Genomic DNA, 21,195 nt, shown 5'->3' on the forward strand with positions numbered 1-21,195 from the left:
ATATACAATTGTTCTCTATGGTCCATTAAAAAAAAAAAAAAAAAACAACAAAAAACACACAACGTTTTGAGACTACTTTTGAAACAAAGCTGTGGGTCCAGCTTCTTTATCAGCCCAAAAGATGCACCCACCAAAAAGGGAAAAAAAAACAAACCACAACATAAGCCAGTGATTCTAATAAAACACAATGCATGAATAGGTTAGGACCCACCAGAGCCGGTGCAGCCTTTGGTTTTGACTCGTTTATGGCAAATGGACCAGGATTATGAGAGACAACTTTACGGGAACACTCGAGAAAGAACATGGTTTTCTTAATGCCCAATATAAGGCCTGGATGGGAAATGTATATATGACTTCAGGAACACTAAAAGGAAGTTAAGGTGCAGCCTTTCTTTAAGGCCTAAGCCACACGGCGAGAAAATCGGTGCGAGTGGAGTGCGATAAAACATTGCATTCGAAAGGAGGGCGGATAGAATACGACAGCACTTTAACAAATGGAAGAAATTCATACTGGCCTATTGTACTCGGGAGGAGATAGTCAGGATTATGTCACCTTTAAAAGACACAGTCTGGTATCATACTGAAAAATTGAAGGATACATTGGATGGCTTGGAGGTGGGGGAGGAAAGGCCGAAAGCTGACTAAAAGGAGAGGGGGAAATAACCGATTTGAGTGGGACTTCTTTATTGTATGTCATTACCATGTTCACAAGGGTTCAATGGGGGGAATGATAAGAATGATGGGTTAAGGGGTCGCTTCTTTCCTTTGCTTTATCTTGCCATGTTACGGTTATTGATTTTAAAAATTGGTATGGAATTTGGGATGATCAAATATGACAATGTAATGTTGAATTTACAATGCTGAATTCGCTTATGCCAGTGTTATGTTATTGAAAAATTTGAATAAAAATATAGTTAAAAAAAAAAAAAAAAAAAACATTGCATTCCACTCGGACCAATTCTAGCCTGTGTGTCAGCGCACATGAGCGATTATTTTCTCAGCCCTAATCGGACCGAGAAAAAAAAAAAAAAAAATCACAGCATGCTGTGACTGCTGAGACTCTTTTCTCTCGCACCCATTCAAGTGAATGGGGCGAGAGAAAAATTGCACTGCCCTCGCGGTACACCGGTGTACCACTCGTGCAGAGCGAGAATCACAATAGCCGGCTACGGAAGAGAGAGGCAGATAAATCCCTCCCTCCCCTCCTCCGTGCCGGCCCACCCCTCCTCAGAGCCGGCCCACCCCCCGCAGCTGAGGTCCGCTCACACAGTAGGACCTCAGTCGCATGGATACTACAATGACACTCGGCTCCTGCTGTGCTGCCAGCGCGAGTTGAGTGTCATGCGATCATCGCAGTAGTGCCCCGTGTGGCCCCGGCCTAATGTTTTTCTTCCCCTTAAAAGATGTAATGTTACAGAAAAAGTTAGAAACGCTGTGAAACCTTCCAATTGTTGTCCTACCTGCTTCAGTATATTTCAGACCCACTTTCTCCTCTTCATCCTTTGGTTTCGGAGGTGGCCACACTGCCTGCAATTTGCCAGGGGTTCGATCCTCAGGGTCCGATGGGCTATTGTCTGGCTGCAACAGAAGGTAAAAAAAAAAACAACCTGTTACGTCCCTAGTAAATATTGCCCAGTCTTCTCCATTGTGCATTACAGAAGATCACGACTGTCAGCTTTTATATATACAAGCAGACTGACTTCATAGATACCTGAAGTAGGATGACATTTTAGTTAAACAATTTTAATGAAAAATGTAATGCATGTGAATGGTTGGACACAAATGCGTAGCTCTGTAGTGACTGAATGGTTCGTACATGTACCCTCTGAACTGTGAAGTGCTACACAATATATAGACACTAAAAGGAGATTTAATTTTGTTATGGAACGTTAAGAGATGTGCCTATGGAGGACAGTTTTTACCAATGGATGCATAATATGGATATGTACATAAACCAAACCTTGGCAGGATATAAAAATTGTCCAGGACTAAACAATTAATGGCCTATCCATGAGATTGGTCATCGACAAAGGAAGGGGGTGGGAGACTGGCACCCAACACCCCCATCTATCAGCTCAAATGAATGGGAATTTTACTACATTGGTTGGATCTGGAACAGATAGCTGAGCAGTGGGTATGACAGGCCCTACCGATCTATCCACAGAACAGAACATCATTTGTTCAGTCCCGGACAACCCCTTTAAGCTCTACAATACAGGGGGGGGGGGGGGGGTAGAGAAATAAATCAAACATACACTGGTCCTATCCATGGTCTGGTCAGGGTCTATGGATTTGGCTTTTTCAAAGATGGATTTCAACGATTCCTTGTCAGTCTTTTGCTTCCGTTTCACGGCCTCCAGATCCAGAGAATCAGGATGTAGGGTCTTCTTTGAAGCACCTGTAAAGAAAGACTTAAATGCTTCCAGTGCAGACTCCGGCTTCTCCTCTACAACATGGTTGTCTTGGTCACCATTAGGGGTTTCACCTGGAAGGGGGTCTTCCTCCTCCTTCTCTTCCTGTTTTGGCGTATCAAAGGCGAGCAGCAAGGTGAGTTGCTCCATGAATTTGGAACTTGTTTTAGCCTCCACTGGTGACCTCATTTCTTTTTTCCGGACTGGAGCTCCATTTGGAAGTTTGGATTTTTGCACAGGTTGGGAAAGTTTTAAGAAAGCCAAGTCACTATCCCCTTGTTTCACCGTAACAGTGTCTTTTTCATCTGCAGCTGTCCCCTTCTTGTGCACCAAAAAGCTACTAAAAATGGAAGGTAGTTGGAATGGCTTCTCACCAAGGCCATTAGTAGCCGGGACAGGCTTTTGAGAACTTTGACTACTTTCCTCTACATTTTCATTAGTAATACACTTATCCATAGTCGCCCCTGCATTTTCTGGCCTGTTCAGGTCTAGCTCAGGCTGGCCATCTCCCTCTATGATAACAGTACCCTCAGTCTTTTCCAATTCTGAATTCTGCTTAGGGCCATTGTTCATGGATAACTGAGAATCAGATAAATGTGGGGACACAGAAGTCTTTGTTTTTTTCTGGCAGATATCTTGCTTGGAGTCTTCGCTGTCGGAATCTGAATCACTTGAGATGTGAACTAGAGTACCATGTACCAGCATACCATCCTGGTCACCGTCCTTTTCACCTGGTGCAGGGTCTGATGCAGAATGCATCTCAGACTCTGCATCCTCACAAATGTCTGAAGCTTTCAGACGCTTTGTGTACACTCCCTTCTTTTCATCCTCTTGCTCTTGTAAAACCTTGGCTTCTGTCCCTCCCAGGTTATCTATTTGTGGATGAAGTTCTTTGTTTTCCTTCCCCACTTCGTCACTTTTACCTTGTCCTCTGAAGACTTGTGAATCCTCCTCATGGTGTAAATCCCTTTCTCTTGTAATTTCTAAATCCCCGTCTAATTGCTCATCCTGGCTAATTTGTTCATCTTTAATTTGTTCTTTTAACTCCTCCGGCTGCCTTGCACCATCCATCGCGGCGTCTTTTTCCTTTACGGGTTCACCATTTGCCCCTTCAACCTCATCCCGTTGGTTAGATGGCTCTTCTGCTTTGTTTCCTAAGGAGCGGAATGCTTTGAGAACTGCGCTGTCATCTTTGGGTTTCGGATTTTCCAACTTTGTAGTGATTCCAAAAAACGACCTAATGGAAAACTTCGCAACAACAGACGGTGAAGAGCTGCTGGGTAAATTTGCCGTTGGGGTTGCTGGAGGATTTGTCTCTTTAGTAATGCCACCTTTCCCTTCCATATTCATGGAGTTTCTGGTTTATAAAAAAAGGGGTTAAGACATCTAATATAACAGGATCAGCAGATCTTCAAAATAGCCATTTCCATCAAAGAGGAGAAGTCTCTTTGATATGAAGAAAGTTTTATAAAAATTTCCAAAAATTAAAACAAGTCCGTCATACAGGGCTTCAAAACGTTCTCCATAAAGTCAAGACCAAAAAAAACAATTAGAAGCGAGGATAAAAACATAAAACTGGCCTGTGTTATCGTCCGGGATATACTGTAGTAGCCTGTAGATTCCGCTTCCTGCTTTTTAAACGGGATCTCGGTAGTTGCTTGGCAGCTTAATCGCATACATATGACAGTGTTTCAGCATTGACCGGCTTGACAGTTATGAAAAGACCTCTGTTCAGCTCCAGCTCCGGCACGTCACCAATTAGAAGCCAAACGAAAGAAGACGACAAAAGAAAAAAGGAAGCAACTGACGCATCAAGGAGAAAAAAAAAAAAAAAGATCCAAAAATAAAAAGTTGTGTATCACAAGCATACAAGCATACAAGTCCTGTGAGCAGAATCAGGACGAGAGCTCCTTCTTCCGCCTTGCTGCAGCCTTTCTACGGAATGTAAATGTCATAGTCTGGAGACAGCCTAGAGGAGGCCGGTTTCAAGTTACTTTACCTCCCAACTTTCAGGTAACAGGTATTTAATGAGGTGGGAGGGCCTGACAGTCCGGAAGAAAGGCGTGCTTACTAGACTAGACACTGTGACCCGGCATTATGTGCTCAGATCCTGTGCAGCAGGCAAGGGATCAGTCTCTGACCATGCACGGAGACTGCAGCCATGTTCTCATGGGAGCTTACACCAATTGCCTTTCTATGAAATAGACTTTAGTGTTCGTGTATGACTGAGTGCCAATAATGTTGTAATAATTTTTATTTCTACAGCGCCAAAATATTCCACAGCACATCACAATCCAGAGGGGACATCTACAGACAATACGACATTTAGGATGGGTGCACACAGGGTTTACGTTATGGATTCAGCATGTTTTTGTTGTTTCCAAAATACTGCGTTGTACAGTGGAAGCAAAATGGATGGGATTTATAGAAATTCGATGTCCAGCATGGTTCTTTTCTCCACAGCGTAAACTGACAGACGCCCTGGACTATGCAGGTCGTCACAGGTAGACACACACACACACACACACACACACTCTCCTGGTGAGGCAACACCAGCCAAACCAAAACCCTTGACACCACCCTCCAGATTTGATGTCCACACCAGGGAGGCGGGACCAGGTGGTTGGCTCCACCCACCAAGGAGTTCACAGGCCTGCAGGCGGGAACGTAAGTCAAGTTCAAGTAGAAGCAGAGTAGTTTTGACAGTGAAGGAGGGGTCAACACCTAGCTGCGCCATTAAACCGCTCCCCATACCTTCACCGCAGCAGTGGTATCCATAATCACCACAACCCGTGGGTGGCGTCACGAACTGTCAGTCCAAATCAAACACCCAAATCCCCGCGTGTAGCGCCAACTCCCTTACAGAGCGACGTGACCCCAGGGTCCGTGAGAGGCTCGGCACAACCCGCAGTACGAGCACGGGTCTGAGCGGCTCTGCGGTCGCAGCTGAGCCCGCGGGGTGGTACACTTCCCGAGAGTCCCTCTAAGGGTACGGTTTCACTTGCGTTTTGCACTGACGAGTGCAATCCGATAAAACATCGGACTGCACTCACCAGTGAACACCCTCTTCACCACAGCTGTGACCCAATCGCAAGATCGCATCAGTCGCATGACCCTCAGTTGACGCTCGCAGCAGAGGGTCATTAGCATATCGCTTCCAATGCTCTCGCACCAGAAGCTATTGGAACCATACCCTTATTTTGATACATAGCGAAGATAAGCACATGGCTGGGGGCTGCAGCCTTTAGCTGTATGCTTTATTTGTGTTGGGTATCATAATATGGGGGGTACCCTCACCCTACGACAGCTTTTTTTATTTATTTTTACGCCAATATATAGACTCAGACAGAATGTGTGATTCCAAGTATTCACACGTCACACAAAGTGGGAGCGCAGTCTGACTGCAATCAAACACCAGGACTACCAGAGGGCGGGGGAAGCAGTGAATATGTATAAGGGTTATGAGCGGCCCCGAAGGTCGTGTAACAGCCATACGGGAGACCAAGTATGCCTATGCTGCGCTAATACCCTTAGCCCTTTCTACCACCATTTTAAAGAGCAATATTTGTGTCCCCATTGACTGATATGGGGAATCAGCGTCTGGGCAGATATTCGGGATTAATTCCAGTCCCAAACTGGGTTGTTTTTTTGGCTTTTTAAATCTGGTTGGACCCACCTGTCCCAAATATCTGAGGATTCGCCCATCTCTTCCCATAATACATTTGGGAAACAATAAATTAGGGGCAGACATATTGTCGGTGCTGTTGCACCAGGCCGCAGAGGTGGAGGAGGCCCACTGCACTGACACTAGCGCCCATTTCAGCTGGATGAGGACGCACACTCAGCTGAAATGTATTGCAAGCCTGAGACCCACCAGCTCCCTGCACTGCAATATATACTGCTGGCCAATCAGAGGACAGCATGCCCATCACAAGCTGCGCATTGCAATAACTTCATGCACCATTGTGGGCACACCGAACTCAGATACCGGCTCCTGTGCCAGCTACAGAAGAGGATGCTGCACGTTGCTAGAGCAGATGAAAGTAAGTAGACTCATTTTGCAGGGGGAGGGATATGGGGTGTAAAAATGTGTTGGAGAAGAAGAGGGAATAATATTATTGGAAGGGGCCCAGGATGGGGATCATTATAAGTCATGGCTGAAAGATGTCGGCATGAAAGTCTGACCATATGAAGAAGCACAAATTGACTTCAAACAAGACGTTGGCGGTCACTGGCTGGAAATATATATTCTGTATCTGTACTTAGGAACAGATTAAAACATAAATTGGTCTGTGTGCGGTCTGAAAAAAAAAAAATAACAGCAGCACACAGACACTGGAAACGTATATGTGTCGCCCTGGGCAAGCCAGGGGTCACAGGTCACAACACCACCACACCCCACACTCCAGGTAGGCACATCACAGCTAACCAGAAATCCTTGTTGCCTTCCTCCAGAGGCTGATGATTCACACCAGGGGGTGGGCCAGGCAGTTGGCTCCGCCCACCAAGGAGATCACAGTTCTGGAGGCGGGAGAAACCAGGCAGTCAGCTCAGGGACGAGCTTGAGTAAACAACAAGTTCAGCCCAGGCAGGGCTAAAGTAAACAGCAAGTGAAAGTAAGGGAAGAAAAGGAGAAAGGAGGAAAGCAAGAGTGGTGACAGAGGGAGAGAAAAGCCTGAAGAGTCCAGCTAAGTGTAGGGCCAGAACAGCAAGGTCAGCGACGGCGGTGACTGTTTGGAGGGGGGACCGTTTGGAAGTTCCTGGAAGGACCCCGTTGGCTGTGTGCCCGGTGGTCTGGAGCAGTGTTCCGAAGGACAGTCAGCACCAGGGCAGGGGCCTCTCGGACCCCGGCAAGGCTAGGAGTCGCCAAATTTGCCGAATCCGTCAGTGAAGGGGACGTAGACCCCCCAACAACCAAGTCCCGATTGAAGGCAACAGCCCAACCTGGAGCAGAGAGACACCGCCACCGCCAAGGCATCAGTTTCTCAGGGCCAGCGCCTGCGGGCAAAGTGTAGAGCTCCTCCGGCCCAGATTGCAGTCGGGGAGCGGGTAACCGGAGGGAATCCACCGCTACCATCAGTCAAACACAGGTGCAAGGAAGAGGGACATCACCGTCACCTACCGGGAGTGCAGGTGCAGCCGTCTGTGGGACCGTCCTACCAGCAGTTTGGTTTACTGTACAAACTGTGTCCGTGTCTCAGGCTGAGTGAGTACTACAGTGCCGCAAGGCACAGCGCTGCCCCCGCGTCCCTGCGCCCACCAGGCCCCGCACCTCACAACCATCACCGGGCCCCGGGATCACCAACCCCTACCCACGGAGGGGCAACACAACACCTGGCTGCTCCCCTTCACCATCCCCGGGATCCCCGTCCAGAGCAGCGGTGGTGCAATCACCACAACCGTGGGTGGCGTCACGAACTATAACAATCCCCACACCCAACAAACCCCTTTCACTCACGGGCGAGGAGTGTCGCTCGAGAAACCCCGGGATCCGGCCCACAGCTCGAGCCACCACTGAGCAGCTGCCGGACCCGAGCAGAAGGGGTGAGCGCGGTGTGCTGACACCCTCCTCCCCGCCCGCGACATATACAGGAATGTACCCAAATGTGTAGACTGTATAGCACAGTACCCTAGTATATAGTGCACTTCTTGTGATATATAGAGTCATCCTTAATTACATAGTTTACACTTTTATTATGTACTAGCTGTAGTACCCGGCGTTGCCCGGTATAGTAATTGTCTACCTCCCAGTCTCTGTCTGTGTGTCGCTGTCTGTCCCTTTGGCCGGTCTGTGTCTCTGTCTGTCTTTTTCTGTCTCTCTATCCGTCTCCCCACAAACATCATATTACCTCACACATAAGCTTCTTATACTATCAGTTTATTTTGTTCCTATAGCAACCACTGACAGTTGCTATTTATAGCCTGTAGCTCCCACCTCCATTCAGTTTGAGAGGCAGGATTTTTGGAGTGTAAGTGTAAAGCCGGGGTTAAATTTTCCCGCCCAAACATAGTTTATGACGTTCCCTGGGTCACATGAGAAGTCAGTGCAAAATTTCGTGATTGTAAATGCAACGGTGCGGATTCCTTTAGCGGACACACACACACACCTTTATATATATATATTAGCTAACACCAGCCCCTTATTACATAGCATTATTTCTAGCTTTGCTGCCGTAAAATGAGAAAGCCCCAACCTTTCTGTGTACAGCCCTGGATTTGAAAAATTCTAAATGCATCCGATTGTGATTCCCCTGTTAAGTTTTATAGTGAACCCTTGGTTCTGTCTGATAATGTGATCTTATATCAAGGAGGGTTAAAAATTAATAAACTTTTTGGTGGAAAAGAATGTTTCCTTAAACCTGCCTTTCCCATTTATACTTACATGTATGTCGAGTGTCAGATGGAGAACATTACGATCCGGTCTTACTTGCTGATCGGAAGCTTCAGCCTGAAAATCTGCTATTGATTTGGCGACCCCTCTCAATATACCACCACTTCCTGCACAAAATAGAAAACAGTAGTTTAATAAAATTGTAATAAAGTTAAAAAAAAAAACGTATAGTATTGTGCAAACATTTTTGGGAGGTGTGGAAAAAAAAATGCTGCAAAGTAAGAATATTTTTCAGAAATTGAAGAGTCTGATTGGCTTTAAATGTATTCAACTGCAGGAAAATGGCTCAAAATATACAGTTAATATCATTAAAAAGGGACTCTCCTTTACTAGGTCAACCCCTTCTCATTCCCCATGTTGGGCTTTAAGTTTATTTTAATGGGGCCAAAGCTCCCCTTCTGTACCAGCACTGTTCCAGTGGTGCCGACGCTCGTGTTCCTGGGACTCTTGTGAGGTTGTGACATCACGCTAGCTCTGCAGCCAATCACCGCCGGCTTTTCTCTGCCCACCTTTGGACTTATGAGTAATCAACAGTAAGCGAGCGGCAGCCGCAGGTCTCACTTCCTGTTGATTACTCATACATCCAAAAGCATGGACCTACCTACACCCCACCTACACCCCACCTACTGTCTCCTCCCCAAAATCCTTTAGGATGTAAGCCCGCAAGGGCAGGGCCCTCTTCCCCCTGTGCTAGTCTGTCTATTGTAACGTGTACATGTATTCTGTATGTAACCCCCTCATGTACAGCACCATGGAATCAATGGTGCTCTATAAATAAACAATAATAATAATAATAATAATAATAATAATAATAATGGAGAAAAAAAAAAGCTGGCAGTGATTGGGCGTGGGGCTCTTGTGTCATCACAACCTCACGTGAGCCGCGGGAGCACGGGCACAGTACTGGCATGCAAAGCTTGTATGGAGTTTGTTTATTAGGTTTAAAAAAATGGCCAAACATGGGAAATGAGGAGGGGTTGGCCAAGTAGTGGACAACCCCTCTAAGAACTATCTTCAGAGTAAGTATCAAATCCAGAAAGAGTAGATCGCCTTCACAGAGCCCTGATTTTGAGTCATTACACTTAAGGCTGCTTTACACACAGCAACATCGCTAGTGAAAGCACCCTCCCCCGTCATTCGTGAGTCATGGGCAAATCACTACCCGCGGCGAACAATATCACCGGAATGCATCACACATACTTACCTTCGTAGCGACGTCGCTGTGGGCGGCGAAAAACCTCTGTTTTAAGGGGGATGTTCAAGCGCCGTCACAGCGACATCACACAGCGGCCCGCCAATAGATCGGAGGGGCGGAGACCAGCCGCATTAACGACACACCTACCTCATTGCCGGAGGACGCAGGAACGCTGTTAGTCGTTCCCGGGGTGTCACACGTAGCGATGTGTGCTGCCTCAGGAACGACGAACAACCTGCGTCCAGCACCAGCAACGATATTTGGGAAAGGAACGACGTGTCAACGATCACCGATTAGGTGAGTATATTTGATAGTTAGCGGTCGCTCCTAGGTGTTACACGCAGCAACGTCATCAACGAGGCCGGATGTGCATCACGAATTCCAGGACCCCAGCCATATCTCGTTAGCGATGTCGCTGCGTGTAAAGCGGCCTTTAGAGAGAATGATTTATACAAGCCACATCCACAGAGAATCCGTTAGTTCTCCACGATGTTTGGAACATCCTCCTTGCAGAGTTCCTTCAAAAAGCAGTGTTCAAGTGCAAGTGTACCTGTGACGCCCTGGGCAAGCCAGGGGTCACAGGTCATAACACCACCACACCCTACACCCCAGATAGGAACACCAAGGCTAACCAAAAATCCTTGTTGCCTTCCTCCAGGGGCTGATGTCCACACCAGGGGGTGGGCCAGGCGGTTGGCTCTGCCCACCGAGGAGTTCACAGCCCTGGAGGCAGGAAAAACCAGGCAGAACAGTGAGAAGTGGAAGCTAGGGGAGTGAAGGAGAAGGAAGTGGTAGAGGAGCTAGTGAGAAGAGTAAGAGTGACAGAAAAAGTGACAGTTTGTAAAGCCTGAAGCTGGTCCGGGTGTGTGCCCCGGACTGAGACCGCAAGGTCAGCAGACGGCGGTGATAGTCTGCAGGAGAGGCTGCTTTGAGGTTGCCAGAAGGACCGCGGACGGGTGGTGGCCCGGCGGTTCCGGAGCGGTATACGAAGAGCAGTCAGCACCAGTGGCAGGGGCCTTTCGGATCCCGGCAAGGCTAGGAGTCGCCGTGAATTTGCCAAATCCGTTAGTGAAGGGGACCTCTGGGTCTCCCAACAACCAAGTCCCGATTGAAGGCAACAGTCCAACCGTTGGAGAGAGACACCGCCAGGTCACCAGTTTCTCTGGGCCAGCGCCTGCGGGCAAAGTAGGGCTCCTCCGGCCCAAATCCAAGCCGGGGAGCGGGTTACCGGTGGGAACCCATCGAAACCATCATCATCTTAGGTGCAGGAAAAGGGACCGTCACCGTCAACTATTGGGGAAAAGCAAGTGCAGCCGTCCGTGGGAACAGTTTTTCCAGCCGTGTGTTTTACCGAGAACTGTGTCATCGTCTCAGGCTGAGTGAGTACCACAGTGCCGTGAGGCACAGCGCTGCCCCCGCGTCCCTGCACCCCATCAAGCCCTGCATCACCCACCTCATCATTGGGCCCCGGGACAACTACCCCCTACCCACGGAGGGGAGAACCAACAACTTTGCTGCTCCCTGTCACCGCTCCCGGGATCCCCATACGGAGCAGCGGTGGTGTCCACACAATCACAACAACCGTGGGTGGAGTCACGGACAATAAACAATCCCCAAATCCAATCCCCTTTCACTCACGGGCGAGGAGCGCCGCTCGAGTCCCCGGGATCCAGCCCATCGCTCGAGCCACCAAGCAGCGGCAGGCCGCAGCAGCCGCGGTGCCAGCCGGACCCGAGCGGACGGAGAGCACGGCGTCCCCTCCTCCGCCCGCGACATACCTAGAAGAATTTATGCTTTGATATGGTTTTGAAGGTAAAAGTGGTCACACCAAATAGTAATTTGATTTAGATTTCTATTTACTTTATTTGTAACAATTAACAAAATGCAAACTATTACAGGGAATCTGTTACCAGGTTTTTGACACCTAATCTAGAGCAGCGTAGTGCACACAGTGTACACAGAAAGCGGCCGATCAGTGGTGTGGGCGGGGGTTATACAGAGCTCAGCATTCAGAGAACAGTTACTGCAGATAAAATACAGATTCATCAACACAAACATACATTGTTGAAATCAGCCTCTGCTTCTCCATCATGCTGGTCTAAGCCAGGGCAACAGAAATCTGGTAACAGAATCCCTTTGAGGCCGGTGTCACACTTACAATTGGCTCACAGTGAATCACCCATCACGGACTCACTCTCTCCTCACAGGAGTGGGTCAGTTGCATGTGTGGCACCCCAGTGGTCTTGGGAGCCACAGTGGCATTGTTGTTATCACTGGGAGCAATGCCATGCTTGGAAACAGTGGGGAAATCTCTGCCAGATTCACCAACATCCAACATCACTTCCTTCTCCAGACCAGTAGGGGGAGATCATAACCTGTGTTGAAGGGAGCCCCTCTGAACACACTTAGGCAGCAACAGGAAGCCAGACCTCAGAACAGTAGTACACAGCAAAGAGAATTGTCGCTGTCAGAGCTGCTGCCCAGCTCTCCAGGACCGAGCGGGACACCGGCGTCCCAGGTTAGTGGGTGCTAATGGTCCAGTAGTAATGCCAGAGGGCAGAAGAGTTCACCTCCTCTGGCCCAACCAAAATCCGGAGGCTAAGTGGCAAGAAAGAGCCCAGGGTCACTGCTATAGAGTGGGCTCCAGCACCGGCTCCTGCTACCCGTCAGACGGAAGACTTAACACACTTAGAAAGAGGGACGCTGTGCAGCTTCAGGCCACAACGACCTACACCTGCACATAAAAGAAGGCTTACAACTACCAGGCAGAGAGAAATCCCCCTGCTGCTTCCAGGCTGACCGGGCCACCAACTCCTGGACTTCACTGGATACCAGTAAACGGTAAAAGGAGATTCCAACCTGTGTTGTCCACTTGTCGTCGCCCTCGGCCCTGCACGCCCAACATAACACTCCGTTCCACAGTCATCCCATCCCTGGAGCCCAGCTTCACATGCGGGAAGCAAATATACCCTAGCTGCAGAGACATACGCCCGAGAGGCCAGCAACAGCAGCGGCGGCTGTTACCTGGCTGCATACAGCACATGGAGTCATGATCATCTAAAGACTTTCCTTCCCGTCCTGCACGCCTCGGGGTAATGGAACCGAGCCAGGCCACCCCGTGACAATGCAAAGGATCTGCACCCCCGGCCCGGCAACGAGTAGGTTAAAACACCTGCCCTGTGGGGGCGCTACACACGTATCTCTAAGCAGCAGAGATGCTCCTGTGAGGAGAGAGAGAGTGAGTCAGTGACGGGTGATGCACCGCAAGGCAATCGCAAGTGTGACACCGGCCTAACGCCTCCTTCATACATCAGTTCTCCAATATGTGTGATGTCCATTTTTATATTTACTGGATATATGGACTCTGGAAGACTCATTAAAATTAATGGGCTTGGTCACACTGACCGTGTGTTGCACAAGCCCGTACATGTGCACCACATGGTGACATCAGTTTTCTGCCTGCAGCACGGATGTTACATGGACTGCACACTGATGTGATCAGTGTGATACATACCGGAGAAAACACAGGTGACAAAAAAAAAGAAGTTTGATATTGGTCTCCAGCGCTGCGGTTGCTTCTAGGCCCACTCATTATGCCGAATGCATATGTGGCGCCCTGGACAAGCCAGGTCGTCACAGGAATTACACCAACACACCCCACACCCCGGCTAGGCACACCGAAGTCCAACACAAATCCTTGTTGCCTCCCTCCAGAGGCTGATGTCCACACCAGGGGGTGGGCCAGGCGCTTGGTCCCGCCCACCGAGGAGTTCACAGTCCTGGAGGCGGGAAAAGGAAAGGAGATTAGTTTGGAGTTTTGAAGAGGGAAGTGGTAGGAGAGGAGACTTTAGGCGTCCGGGTGTGTGGCCCGAACGTAACAGCAAGGTTGGCAGACTGTGGTGACCGTCTGCAGGAGAGGCTGATTGGAGCGAACCGTAAGGACCGTGGACAGGCGGTGGCCCGACGGTACCGGATCGGAGAGCAAAGAGAGGCCAGCACCATCTGGCAGGGCTTACGGACACCGACCAGGCTAGGAGTCGCCGTAAAACTGGTCAAATCCGTTAGCGAAGGGAACCTCCGGGGTTTCCCAGCAGTCAAGACCCGATTGAAGGTAACAACTCACACCGTAAAGGGAAACAGTCACCGCCAAAGCTACAGTTCCCAGGGCCAGAGCCTGCGGGCAAAAGGGGCTCCTGCAGCATCCATCCAAGCTGGGGAGCGGGTTACCGGTGGGAAGCCATTGGAACCGTAAACACAACACAGGTGCAGGGAAAGGCAGTCACCATCAACCTACCGGGAGAACAACCGTAGCAGTCTGTGGGACCCGTCCATCCAGCTGTTTGTTTGACCAGAGAGTGTGAATTACTGGCTGAGTGAGTACCACCGTGCCGTGCGGCACAGCGCTGCCCCCGCGACCCTGCACCTCACCAGGCCCCGTAACCCGCCTGCCATCCATCCCTACCCCCTCACCGGGCCCCGGGACAACCAACCCCCCTACCCACGGAGGGGAGAACCAACATCCAAGCTGCTCCCTGTCATCGCTCCCAGGAACCCCGTCCAGAGCAGCGGTGGTGTCACAACCTCACCACAACCGTGGGTGGCATCACGGACAATAACCCTAACCCAAACCACCCCCTTTCACTCACGGGCGAGGAACGCCGCTCGAGTCCCCGGGATCCGACCCACCACTCGAGCCACCACCGAGCAGCAGCAGCAGCCGGACCCGAGCAGTGGGTGAGGGCAGCGTCCCCTCCTCCGCCCGCGACACATTCACTGCATTGACCTCAGATCCGGAAGTAACAGCAGCGTTGGAGACAGGCAAGTATACCAGCTATACGGATGTCACACGGAAGGCGCGCGCACACATACACCTTCACCATGGACTGTGCAAAACATTGTGCTACGGTTTCCGGAACAGACCCGGAAACCGTAGCACAAAGGGGGTACTCGGACCCTGAAGCCAGAGGCCAGAATAGACTGGAGCTTGATAACCAATTGAGGCCAGGACTAGTGGTTCTGTCCTACCCAAAGTCCCTCATAGAAGACAACAGCCCACAGATTCGGGTTAAGAGGTCACCGCCAAGGCCTATAGATCCCACGGGCCAGCGTCTGCGAGCACGGCTCCTTAAGCCATATCCAGCCGGAAGCGGACACCTACGTTTCATACTGGTAAGTCTTTTCTACGAAAACAGTGCAGGAAAAGGATAGAAACCACCAGCTGGGTGGAAGATCCCGAACGCAGCCGGCCGTGGCACCGGCCACCACCACCTTTGTTTACCAGAGACTCGTGTTTTACTGAAAGCGAGTACATCAACACCCCTGCAGTAGTCATTCCCCCCGGCATTAGAGCCATTGGGTCCCGGGGCCACCATCCCTGCCCACGGAGGGGTTAACAACTTACTGCACAACATCTCCCCCAGGTACCCCACAAAAGCAGTGTGTCGCCCTGGGCAAGCCAGGGGACACTGGTCACAACACCACCACACCCCACACTCCAGGTAGGCACATCAATGCTAACCAGAAATCCTTGTTGCCTTCCTCCAGGAGTTTGATGATGCACACCAGGGGGTGGGCCAGGCGGTTGGCTCCGCCCACCGAGGAGCTCACAACTCTGGAGGCGGGAAAATCAGGCAGTTGAAGTCTAGCTGAGGGCTAGCGAGGAGTCAGCTCAGGGAGGAGCAGGAGTGAGGAGCTAAGAGAGAGAGTAAACAAGAAGTGAAAGTAAGAAAGTAGTAAAGGAGGAAGACCAGTGAAGTGAGAGTAAAGAAGGAAAGCCTGAAGGGTCCAGCTTGGTGAAGGGCCAGATCAGCAAGGTCAGCGACGGCGGTGACTGTCTGGAGGGGGACCGTTTGGAAGTTCCTGGAAGGACCCCGCTGGCTGGGTGCCCGGTGGTCTGGAGCAGTGTTCCGAAGGACAGTCAGCACCAGGGCAGGGGCCTCTCGGACCCCGGCAAGGCTAGGAGTCGCCAAATTTGCCGAATCCGTCAGTGACGGGGACGCAGATCCCCCAACAACCAAGTCCCGATTGAAGGCAACAGCCCAACCTGAAACGGAGAGACACCGCCACCGCCAAGGCACCAGTTTCTCAGGGCCAGCGCCTGAGGGCAAAGTGTACAGCTCCTCCGGCCCAGATTGCAGTCGGGGAGCGGGTAACCGGAGGGAATCCACCGCTACCACAAGTCAAACATAGGTGCAAGGAAGAGGGACATCACCGTCACCTACCGGGAGTGCAGGTGCAGCCGTCTGTGGGACCGTCCTACCAGCAGTTTGGTTTACCGTACAAACTGTGTCTACGTCTCAGGCTGAGTGAGTACCACAGTGCCGCAAGGCACAGCGCTGCCCCCCGCGTCCCTGCGCCCACCAGGTCCCGCACCTCACAAACCTCCACCGAGCCCCGGGATCACCAACCCCTACCCACGGAGGGGCAACACAACACCTGGCTGCTCCGCATCACCATCCCCGGGAGCCTCGTATAGAGCAGCGGTGGTTAAAATCACCACAACCGTGGGTGGCGTCACGAACTATAACAATCCCCACACCCAACCACAAAATCCTCCCTTTCACTCACGGGCGAGGAGTGTCGCTCGAGAAACCCCGGGATCCGGCCCACAGCTCGAGCCACCACTGAGCAGCTGCCGGACCCGAGCAGAAGGGGTGAGCGCGGTGCGCTGACACCCTCCTCCCCGCCCGCGACAGCAGCAGTGGTGTCCCACCTCACCACACACCGAGGGTGGAGTCACAAACTTAATACAGCCCAGCCCATACATATACGGCCTCATCCCCCTTTTTATTCGGCATGTCCGCAAGACCCCCGGCTCTGGAGACTCTCGAGCCACCACCCCTGAAGGTCCGGACTCGAGCAGCGCCGGCTGCTGGCACGGGGGCGGCACACCCCCAGTTTTAAGGCTGTCTCTGCTGCATTTTTCCCTTAGCGGGCCTAAAACATTTGCACAGTAGCATATATTAAAAAGGTATTTTCTGACACCCTTGTCAATCAGCTGAAGATTCATCAGACCATCATTGGGATTACTGCAAAGAGCAAAGAGCCCAGGCCGCTCTGTACAACGTAAATAAAACCTTTATAATACTCACCTAGGGGGCGGTCCAGTTCGATGAATGTCGCTGTTCTTGATCTGGCAGCTCCTCCATCTTGTGCGATAGCAGTCCTTCTCCCCATCCCCGTGTGCATGACGCATCCTGAGTCATTCACACAGAGGCCGCCATTGTGCTCCAGCGCATGCACACTTTGATCTGCCCTCAGCTGGACAGATCAAAGTACTGTAATGCGCATGCACGGGCGGTCTTTGACCTTTCCCTGTGCTTGCACATTACAGTACTTTGCCCTCAGCATGGCAGATCAAGGTGCACATGCTCTGGAGGGCAATGGTGGCCTCTGTAAGAATGACGCAGGACGCGCCATGCACACGGGCCTGGGTAGAAGGACGGCAATCGCAAGAAGAGAATAGGAACTAGACCGAGAGCAGTGACACCCATCAGACCGGACCATCCCATAGGTGTGTATTAGAAAAGTGAGTTTTACGTTATACAAAAGCAGCCTGGGCTCTTATATACAACATCCTAGAATACTGTATATAAGAGCTCATTGGTGCTGGACGCAGCTCATATGGGAAAATCCTGGTGACAGGTTCCCTTTAACAGCCCAGTGCACATTGCTAATTGTTGAAAGGAAAAAAATAAAAGCAATGACTGCCTACTGAGGTTTTCTCACACACATTAGTAAAGGGGGAAAGACCCTGATAGGTATTATGTTATGTTAAAGGAAGTCTGTCTACCCCCCCCCCCAAAAAAAAACAAAAACCAAAAACTTTAATATAAAACTTCAAGCGACTTTAGGCTGCTTTACACGCAGCGACATCGCTAGCGATGTCATTTTTGCCTGTGACATCGCTGCCCGTGGCGCAAAACATTGTTGTTAACACCCATCACACGAACCTACCTTCCTAGCGATGTCGCTGTGGCCGGCGAACCGCCTCCTTTCTAAGGGGGCAGTTCATGCGGCGTCACTAAGCGGCCGCCCAATAGAAGCGGAGGGACGGAGATGAGTGACCGTAACATCCCGCCCAACTCCTTCTTTCCTAATTGCCGGCGGCCGCAGGTACAGTGTTAGTCGTTCCTGCGGTGTCACACGTAGCGATGTATGCTGCCTCAGGAACGACCAACAACCTGCGTCCTGCAACAGCAACGATATTTGGGATTAGAACGACGTGTCAACGATCAGGTGAGTAATTTTGATAGTTAACGGTCGTTTGTAGGTGTTACACGCAAAAACGTCGCTAACGAGGCCGGATGTGTCACGAATTCCATGACCCCCAACGACATCTCGTTAGCGATGTCGTTGCGTGTAAAGCCCCCTTTAGTGACCCTGTGAGCAGCCGAAGACAGGACGGGGATGAGGGCAGACAGTGGAATATACAGTACATTAAGAAGCACTCAGAAATGGATGGCTTAAGTGCTGGAGAGTCTGGATCTAAATCCTACTGAACACATGAGGAGAGATCTTAAAATTGCTGTTGGGAGAAGGAGCCTTCAAAATAGGAGAGAACTGGAGCAGTTTGCAACAGAAGAGTCTAAAATTCCAGGTGAGAAGTGTAGCTTGTGGATGGTTATAGGAAGCAATTGCAGTTAATTATTCCAAAGGGAGTGCAACCAAATATTAAGTTGAGAGGGACAACAATTTTGTCAGGACTATTTTTAGGGTTGTGTGAATGTCCACTTTGCCTCTTTTTTTCTTTTTTCTTTTTTTGGTGGTGTTCCAGTACACACAAAGGAAATAAACATGTATAATGTGCCGCCCCAGCAGCGGATCGAACCGCTCGGATCCGGGGGTGGTGATAGTTCGTGGCTCGAGGGTCTCTGGACCCGGGGGCTTAGGGGCCACACTCAAATGGAAAGGGAGCATTTACAGGGGATTTGATATAGTTCGTGACGCCATCTGTGGTGTACGGTAATTGGGAGTACCCGGGATGATTGAGTGGGGAAGCTAGGTGACGTTGCCCTCTACGGGTAGGGGTAGGCTCCGGGACTCGTGGGTGATGCGGGGACGCAGTGCAGGGGGTCAGTCGGATACTCAGCAATGAAGCAGACGCTGGCAACAGGGTAAACCAAGTCTCTGGACGCCGGGGCCTCTTGAGGGGAGCTCGTCCGGGTCCCGTCCCCTGCAGCACTGCCGGTGGTCCATAACCTGCCTCCTGGCACTAAGTTTTAGATTGTCCGTTGTGGCCCAATAGCTTGGTGCTGTCCGATGCCCTGTTTCCCACTGTGGCTAAGTGGAGGAGCCTGCTCTCAGGGGCTCACGCTTAGGATTTCAGTGGGCTGCTTGCTAGGAAAGCCCTATCCCCCTCGTTGCGCTAGTGCCCCCCATCTCTGAGCTGGTGGGGAACAGTCCATAAAGGCCCTGTCCTCCGCAGGTTAATTACCGGGTCGCCTGAAGCTTCTCCCCAACCTAGGGTCTGTGTACCCAGTCGTTCCTTCGGTCCTGGACTGGTGATTGGACCAGGCTGCTGACAGTCCTTGACTCGTCCCAGGCACCTAGCCTCAATCCCCTGCGACCGGGGGTCCGACTCCTCTAGGTCCAGACTACCGTCTGTGACCTAGTTTACTTCTCCCCTGGGAACTCCAACTCCCAGCTTCCTCAGAGCTCCTCTCGGCTCGAGGGCTACCACTGAACTAACTTGATACCTCCCTGTCTGACCCCTAGGTGACGGCCCTATCCCTGCTTAAGCAGCCCACTGGTGTGCCTGTCAGGTGTGGTGCAAAGTGTATCTAGGATTTGTGAATGCTGGTGGAGGCAGCACTGCAGGATGGAGAATATATAAATGTGGTGTATTCGTAAAATCTGAATCCCCCCGCCCCCACGGGACGTTTAGCAAAACATGAGTGAACGGATGGGGGAGGGGGGTTGGCGGAGTCCTAGCTTAACACTTAAATGCTAATGTAATTCACACAATAGTGTTACCCACCACATGTACAAACTATATAAAACTGACTAATCCACACAATGTTTGGTATAATTGATCATTTAAAAAAAAGAGTAACAACAATGTCCTGGGTCCCAATGTAAAATCAGTAACAATTTTGAATTTCAAAAGATCTGCTCCTCTCTACCGTATAGGAAAGAGGCCAACAAATAATGTGGCATCTAGTTTGACATTAAGACCATGGATACTAAACTCTAAAAGCTTAGACATATAAAAAGGCTAAAATCTTAACCGTGCGTTAAAGGACACCTTCTGCAGGAAGACATTAGTCAGTAACACTGGCTGCCAATAAAGTGTTTAGTGTGTACATGACAGTCATCATCTCCTCCCATTTATATCACTACCACCACATTCCTAACACCTACTGCTCCAGATTTGATTTGGGGGGGGTTGAAGAAAAATATAAATAAATAAAAAAATTCTTAAATTCTTCCTGACCCCTTACAAAAAGACAGATTGCTGGATCAAAACTCAATACAAATTTCTGCAGTGCCTTGAAAAAAAAAAAAAAAAAAAAAAAAAATTTTCATACATTGTGATCTTTTCCTTATTTTTTATGTTACAGACTAATGTATTTTGAGATTTTATGTGATAGTGACTCCCTGGCGCCGCCAGGTGGTCAGAGTAACAATACACCCGACAACACCACCATCCCACATCAGGTACCATCTGCAACAAAAGCCTAGCCACCCCCCACCCCAACTGCAGCGTCAAGGCTAAGCCTAGTGAGGGGTAGCCAGGGTAGTGGCCCTGGTCTACTAGCTAGGTGGCAAGCAGTGGACCATGTCCGAAAGGATACGGGAGTCCGGTCGCGGGAGATCCAGAGTGGACCAGGGCAGAGTTGAAGCACGCCAGTACCGACAGCGGAGATCCGGCCCAGAAACCGTGCACAGGCGGGGTACCTGGACCCTAGTTAGAAGACGGTTGCAAGCCCCTTCTCTAATTAACCAGGCCTAGAGCAAGGTTCCAGACGTTGTTCCAGTGCATTAGCCCAGATAGAGAGAAACGGCAGCCCACCGTGGGGATAGGGTATCCGCAAACACACACACTGAGATCCCAAGGGTCAGATTTCGCGGACACGTCTCCTAGCCAGAACATCACCGGGAGCGGACCTCCCCATTCCATAAGAGGTTGTCCGGAATTCTAGGAAAAGTACAGAGTGCCGGAGGAAGGGACATTGGTACACCAGCCGGGTGTGGGA

General features: G+C 50.4%; 1 protein-coding gene across 5 annotated transcripts in view; it reads right to left on the minus strand.

Moving 5' to 3' along the window:
* FMN1 (formin 1) overlaps positions 1-21,195 on the minus strand; it is a 367,097-nt gene that overhangs the window by 230,029 nt on the left and 115,873 nt on the right. For 4 of the 5 annotated variants that reach the window (XM_075330787.1, XM_075330789.1, XM_075330790.1 and 1 more), the window contains exons 3-4: positions 8,794-8,909; positions 1,461-1,578 (exon numbers count right to left, since the gene is read on the minus strand). In XM_075330787.1, coding sequence (XP_075186902.1) covers positions 1,461-1,578; positions 8,794-8,909 — 234 coding nt within the window. Of the gene's footprint in view, positions 1-1,460; positions 1,579-2,255; positions 4,334-8,793; positions 8,910-21,195 lie in introns of those variants that run through there. The other variant, XM_075330791.1, reaches the window with a different exon arrangement.

The sequence above is a fragment of the Anomaloglossus baeobatrachus genome, chromosome 12, assembly GCF_048569485.1.
Source record: "Anomaloglossus baeobatrachus isolate aAnoBae1 chromosome 12, aAnoBae1.hap1, whole genome shotgun sequence".
Taxonomy (NCBI): domain Eukaryota; kingdom Metazoa; phylum Chordata; class Amphibia; order Anura; family Aromobatidae; genus Anomaloglossus; species Anomaloglossus baeobatrachus.